Genomic DNA, 7424 nt, shown 5'->3' on the forward strand with positions numbered 1-7424 from the left:
TTATAATTAGTAAGATTAGAAGTCTAGTCACTTCTTTGCCCCTCAGCACATGACCAACAAATCAACCAAAACAAAATGTGCACGGAGGTCCATTAAACCTTTTCAGGACCTTGACAAACAAATCCTTGACCACATTTATTTTCAACACACACAACTCCCACCCATTTTGCATTTAAATGCATCACAACAGTCTAAGGATTTCTTTCACAGACACGTCTATGGTCCTCTTACATTCTTACTGGAATGTAACATGCTCTATGACATGGATCACATCCGAATGAGTGATTCCAAGATTAGCAAACTTTCAATCGAAGTTTCCTTTTCTTTTTGTACACGAGTGTCCACTCTCCCCTTTGTTTTTTTGGCATACCAATATCAAATGTATTCATAGGCGCCCACTTTTACTGAGTGTTATGCTCAACAATGCTTCAAAGCATCTTATCGGAAACACTTTCTGCTACCTTGGTCCGTTTCTGTGTTCTATAGGCATGTGTCCACTTCCTTATGGGTTTTAAGCATACCAATATCAAATGTGTCATAGGAGCCAGCTTTCTGTGAGTGTTATGCTGAACAATGCTTCAAAGCATCTTATCAGGAACACTAGGCAATCCACTACTGTTACAGTGGTTGGGTTTCTGCTGTTTTCTTATCCTGAGTATCCAGTGTTGTCGTTGCGCTTTGGCTTTTGCTCCCTTCTGCTTGGCTACTTTGCATCAAAAGCTTCTCCATTATGGACTTTGTTATTGTTGTCTTGTGGGTGTGCTCAATCATCCGTTGAAAAACTCATGCACCAAAGGTGTCATGCTACTTAAACGGCAACCTGGCCAAGGCCTCGAGTCCTTGCCCTTCATTTTGCTAAGATCTTTGTTGAATCATCTTCCGTGCCAGCGGCAACATACATGTTTGATAGAAGTATATAGGGTGCAACATCCTGAGGATCCATTCTGAACACAAACTCCGCAGCACGTTCTCCCCGCTTCATGTCAACATGGTGTTTACACGAACCAAGCAAAGTCAACCATGACACACTAGTGGGCGGGAATGGCATTTTATGGATTAAATTCTCAGCCTCATCCAGCTGTCCGGCTCTTCCAAGTAGGTCTACCATGCAATTATAATGCTCAACATCTGGTGTGAAGCCATGGTCTTGTTGCATGGAAAGAAAGAATCGACTTCCCTCATCTAATAGACCGGCATGACTACATGCAGACAGTATGGACACAAAGGTGACCTTATCTGGCATTACACCTTCCTCCTGCATTGAAGAATAGAGCTGAAGTACAGATCTGTCTTGCCCATTCTGGGCATATGTTGCAATCATGGCATTCCAAGACAATATATCTCTCGTGCACTGTTCTTCAAAGACCTTCCGTGCTTCGCCAAGGCTACCACACTTGCCATACATATTGATAAGTGCATTTCCTATAGCGGGGTCCAAATGAAAGACACTGCCCACGAGAGAAGCGTGAATCCACTTGCATGTAGCTACTGTGACATGGCTGGCACATGCTGAAACGACGCTGATAAAGGTGAGCTTATCTGGCATCACCCCTTCCTGCTGCATTTGCTCAAAGCTTTGGAGGGCAGCTTCACCCTGTTCATCTTGTGCATATGCTGCAATCAAGGCATTCCACAACACAGTATCCCGCTCAGGCATTTTGTTAAACATCATCTGTGCATCCTGTACACTACGACATTTGCCATACATGTTGACAAGTGCTGTTCCAACAAAGATATTTAACTCAAACCTTGCTGCCTCAATATATACATGAATCTGCTTCCCTGCACTTAAGGATCTCTGGCTATCACATGCATCGAGAATGCAGACGAAGGTAACCTCACCTGGTAGCATTCCTTCATGCTGCATCCGAGCAAATAGTCGCAAGGCTTGCATGCCTTGATCATTTTGGGTGTATACACAAATCATGGCATTCCAAGACACTAAATCCTTTTCAAACATACTGTGGAAGACAATCCGTGCATATTCTGCGCCTCCACAATTGCCATACATGTTAACAAGGGCATTACAAAACACAAGGTCAGACTCAAATCCACGGCACATGATACAAGAATGGATCCACTTGCCTTCTCCTAGGGCTGCCCGGTTGTCACAAGCACCAATAGCACTCAGTAAAGTTACTTTATTGGCTATTTCTCCTTCCTGATGCATTTGGTAAAAACTTTGGATAGCATTGTTCCCCTGCCCATGCTGGGCATAGGCTGCAATCATGGCCGTCCAAGAGTCTGCATCCCGCTCAACCATTTTATCAAAGGTCTTCTGAGCATCTTCCAGGGAACCACATTTACTATACATGTTCAAGAGTGCATTTCCCAAAAAAATATTGGCGTCAAGTCCAGTACCAACTATTCGAGAATGCATGTGCTTTCCTTCCAAGAGGGCAGCATGGCTGGCACATGCAGAAAGGATACTGACAAATGTGACATCATCTGGCTTTACTCCAAACTCCTCCATTTTATCAAAGATTTCTAGGGCATCCTTGGTAAGCTTATGCTGGGCATAGACAGCGATCATGGCAGTCCAGGAGACACTGTCTCGCTCAGGCATTTTGTCAAAGATCCTTCGTGCATCCTCCACATTGCCGGATTTGCCAAACAATTTGATGAGGGCAGTCCCCACAATAATGTCTAATTCATAACCGATGCCCACGATTCTGGCATACATACCCTTGCTCTCAGCTGGGCTATCACATGCAGAAAGTATGCTGACATATAAAATTTTATCTGGCAGAATACCTTCCCCTTGCATTTGTTCAAAAAGTTGAAGGGCCTCTTTCTCTTGCCCATATTGGACATAAGCCTTTATGATAAAATTCCAGGAGAACACGTCTCGCTGCTGCATTTTGGAAAACAGCTCACGTGCGATCTCCAACGATCCACAGCTGCCATACATTTGCACGAGGAGGTTTGTGAGAAATCGATTTTGCTCAAGCCCGGTTCTGATAATGTGGATGTGAATGCACCTACCATCTGACAGCGCCTTTGATCTACCGCATGACCTCAGGAGAGAAGCATACGTGGTCACGTCCAGCTGGATGCCCATTTCATCAATGGTGTCATCCCAGGATTCCTGGCTACCCCTTTTTCTGACAGTTGGAGAAATAATATCATCATGGGTTCGTTGCTTTTCACAGCAATTTTTGGCGTCCTTGAAGGTGCAATGTAAGTTATTACTTGAAGGTAACCCACGCCAATCAGGCGTTGAACTCGATACCTTGGTGACGTCAAAAATTATGCTCTTCCAAGTCGGAGAAACCCAGATGAGACGACTAGGTACCATGCCCTAGAGCATCCCTCACCATAGGCCTCGATGTAGGCATTACCCAGGCCAGGGATTTGTCTATGCATCAAGCTTGCCATCGAACAACAAGACTTCTCAAACTACTTTCCTACAATGACCCAATATTTCACTCACCGTGAAAGCTCTTCATGGCTGCCAAAAATTGCACATATTTTGTATTCCTGGCCATCACATGTATTCAAAAGTTTAGAATGCTTTATTGGTGCCAGTGTGACATCTCCGACTCTCGTGTCCTCCTTGACGTCTTTATTTGATCCGTGGGCTTGTTGTCTCCGGCTCAGATACGTGGAAGAAGCCACAAAGGGTGGGTTCATACCTTCTCCCCGCCCATCAAGGAGGAAATAGAATTGGAGTATGGCCGCAGATTCACATCAGCTGGCGGTCCTCAGGCTGCTAATTCATGTCACCAACGTATGATTGGTGTAGCGGTTGGAGGAGATGGCATGTGATGATGCAACAATTGGAGGAGTTGACCATGGAGTGGGCAAATCTTTTGTCCCTCCTACCCAATAGGACAACAGCCCTTCACACCACCACCTTTTGGAGGATAGCGGTGTGAACCTGGGCTTGCAACGAGCCCCATTGGTGCCAATTATGTTAGGACAAGCATCAATTCTGAGCTCACTGAAGCCCTTGTCAGTGTAGGCCAAGCCGATTGTACCCTCATACATTGGCCATGTGGGGGTGTGAGTGGGTGGGGGGGAGTCCAAGATTTAATTGCGACAGCCAATTCCATAGAAAGAATGTGGCCCACCGCCTTCGATTAACCACTCGTTCGTAGAAAGATATCATCATTATCCTAGTAAAATGTCATCATTATCCCAGCCAAATGTCACCATCAACGTGATCATCTCAAAAGTTAATACCCTCCTCTTGGACCATTCACATGGGGGCAAGGCTTGTGTTGGAACTGTGGTTTGAAAAGTGTAGGGACTTTCCCCCCAAGAAAGTCCTCCCCATCCCATTCTCCTTCTAATTGATTGTTGCCACCCATGATCTAGTATAAATTGCTAATGCATTGTTGTGTTCTTTTAGCTACCTTCTGTGTATTTATTGGCTCTGTGTGACAAACTATACTTTCATCAAAATGTACTTTCCTCTAGCAGCTCAATTATAAACCTGAGAATAGTCTCTAATCAGTACAAATATGCAATCATACGCTACTTGCCTTAACCTCTAATTCTCTACTCACATGTTCATTATCTCCAAAGTGGATGACGAATCTTAAATGTTAATCAGTGTCATGCACAAGGCATGCCCTTGAGACATTAAAAATTTGATGAAGGCCCCATGAGGTCCAGAGTGTAGTCAATCACTTGAATAGCATTTGTGTGATTTGAGGCTCAATTATTATCCCCTCTTAAGCACCTGAGGAGTTATATCTCCAACCCATTATGTAGAGAAGGTTCATGCACACATGAAAGTGGAGTTTGAATATGATATTGCCTTGTAGGGCAGCACTTGATGGGGCATCCTCTAGCACATTGTTCAATCATGTCTTCTTCCTATCATGACACTACCTATGCATTGTTGGGCTCCTGCACGTCAATGGCTTCACATTGATGCTACACAACTTCAAAGGCACTCTTCACATAAAATAGTTTTTCAAATAAGCATCAAACCATAACCATCTCTAAAATGAAAAAATTTGGAAACCAAACATAGGTTTAGCAATACTTTGTAAAACCTTCACAATTGCATGAACAAAACAATAATGTTGCCACATTGGTCGATAGACCTCCATATTGGTTGGATAATATTTGAACACAGTAGGAGTAGGGCACTAATCATGGAGTGTAACCCGATGGGGAAATAGATAAACAATAAACAAAGCAACCATTAGAGCCTCTTGAGTGGGAATCCTGCTATTCAAGAGGTGCTTAGTGACAACCCGTAGAAATTGAGAACTTCCACAACCCAGTCTAAGATACACACATTTATGGTACACTATCCAAAGATTTCATATTGGCAAAAGAATAAAGGCTATCTATACTCTTGCAGACGAATGGCCAATGACGTAGTTAGTGAGCCCCTATATTTGGAGAGCATTGTGGTCTAACGCCCATGTAGACACATGGGTGAGAGTGGTGCCCATGTGGGCACATCACAAGGATGCCACATGGGTAGATGAGAACGTTGGATGGGTGACAGTGAGTAAAATGTAGGCTACCACATGAGTAGCAAAGAGAAGCTATGTGTGCTACACAACACGTGGGTAGGATGTAGGATACCACAAGAGCAATAGCCATGTGGCTTGCATGAGAAGCTTATATGGCTATAGAAGATGGCAAAGCCAATAAGTATGAATCTTGCCTTAGATTCTAGAAGAGGATGGATCTTGGATGCAAAGTAGTAGGCAGGCCTAGGGCCATAGTCTAGTCATTCAAAGCAATGCCTAGTCACCCAAGGTTTGCAGGTTAGACAAGGGTGGAATTGACCTGATCAATAGGTCGAGTTGGGTCTGGTCAAGTACACCTTCCATGTGGTAGGCTAGCCTCATAACTGGCTAGTTAGCCAGCTCACAGACCTTGTCAGCCCACATTTGGAAGACAGTGTAGGGCAGTAACCTTATCTATTAAAGGAGGGGCCCAACCCCTCACTTGGGCACTTGGACCTCTCCATGAGCCATTGCATCCCTTGTAGACCACACATTGATGGGAGAATAACCACAACAAGAGTTGAAGTAGAGTTCACTCATCCAAGTATACATTTGGGAAACTACTTGGTAGGACTTGTGAGCTACCACTTTGAGGGGTGTTTTTTTATAGTTCATACTTGGTATTGTCTATATTAGTGGAGATTTCATACATAATTGGTTTGACACCTATGGGTTGAGTAGAAATCTAAATATATATAATTGTTTATAGTTGCATTACCTCTGTAAAGATCTTCTATAGTATGATCCTGAGTGTTATTGATTCTAGAATTATTTTCTACTACGCGAATAAATCTTTAAATCTTGCAGCATCTTTGAGGTTTTTCTAACATGGTATCAAAGCTAGAAGTCCTACTTTAGCTCTCTAATTAGACATATAAAGAATGAGATCTTTGTGGAACTTGATTCAAGTAGGTGTGCCTTTTGAGAGGTTGAGTTTGGAAGGTGTTTATGCTTGTTAGTACTATTTCATAGTTTCTTCAAGGGTATGGCTTCACACATGCCTTTTCCTAACTCTCCTTTTCCCCTTAGAGAAAAGAACCATCCCTCAGAAAAATTTGGGAAAAGACAATATAGATCAACAATTCTTGATGTGCTGACCAAAAAGAGACCCAAAAGAAAATGTTGGCTACGATGTAGCCTACACCTTAGGATCCCCAATCTCTACTTAGGTGTCCTAGAAGTAGGCACCATAAGCAATGTTGCTTATGTGTGGAGGGCTATACAATTAGCAGATTTATCAATAGGTGCATAAATGATGAGGATTCCAATCTTAGCATCCCTAATCCCTCAAGCCCATCCAAAACTACCTGTCCACATCAAAAACCTTAGGGGCAAGGGCTTTTGGCCTACTGAGATGCATATTCTCCCACTCCATCCCACCACTAGGAATCAAATCTTTGAGCCTCCTAAAAAGAAGGAGGACTCATTAGGGAATGCTTAAGGTTGAAAATGTATGCTCTTGATGCATTATAATGTCCACTAATTGCAAGGGCATCGCTCTCTTAAAATGAGCTGCATGTTAAAATGGGCTGACATGCAGGCCGAAATCCATGCACTTTCCAACTCACTACTAGTGTCAAATTCATGTGATGATGTAGGGGTGCCAAACAAATCATTTTGGTTCTTGGAATCCTATGTGACCATGTTTGAGTTGATGGACTTCGCTAGGGGTCTAGAGGGAAAGTAGTCCAACTTTGAGAGATGATGCATTAGAGGAATCACTGGCTCTAGACTCACCTTAGGGACCCAATGCATCAAATGAAGCAACAAATTTCAATATATTGGATGTATAGCCACCTTATGGACCAATGCATCAAAAAGGAAGTGAAGAATTCTAGTCTACTACCACTTGATCCATGGCCAATGACAAGACTAATGGAGCTTCTCACTTGTGTTCAAATAAATCAATGCCATTACACATCCACATCCAAGTAGTTTATTGCAATT

At 43.2% G+C, this 7424-nt stretch overlaps 1 protein-coding gene across 2 annotated transcripts; it reads right to left on the bottom strand.

The window, feature by feature from the left end:
• LOC147881172 (pentatricopeptide repeat-containing protein At3g09040, mitochondrial-like) lies at nucleotides 1-3460 on the bottom strand. Of its 2 annotated transcripts, XM_087369858.1 has the most exons (2): nucleotides 2986-3044; nucleotides 1-2900 (listed from the first exon to the last, which is right to left on the bottom strand). In XM_087369858.1, the coding sequence occupies exon 2, from the start codon at nucleotides 2858-2860 to the stop codon at nucleotides 848-850; it is 2013 nt and encodes a 670-aa protein (XP_087225984.1). In that variant the 5' UTR covers nucleotides 2861-2900; nucleotides 2986-3044; the 3' UTR covers nucleotides 1-847. The 2 variants fall into 2 exon arrangements, with proteins under 2 accessions (XP_087225984.1, XP_087225983.1); XM_087369857.1 differs by having other exon boundaries at nucleotides 1-3460.
• Between the last annotated feature and the right edge of the window lie 3964 nt (nucleotides 3461-7424).

The sequence above is a fragment of the Dipteris shenzhenensis genome, chromosome 31, assembly GCF_047967505.1.
Source record: "Dipteris shenzhenensis isolate YYH24624 ecotype China chromosome 31, Dip_SZ_1.0, whole genome shotgun sequence".
In the NCBI taxonomy this organism is placed as follows: Eukaryota; Viridiplantae; Streptophyta; class Polypodiopsida; order Gleicheniales; family Dipteridaceae; genus Dipteris; species Dipteris shenzhenensis.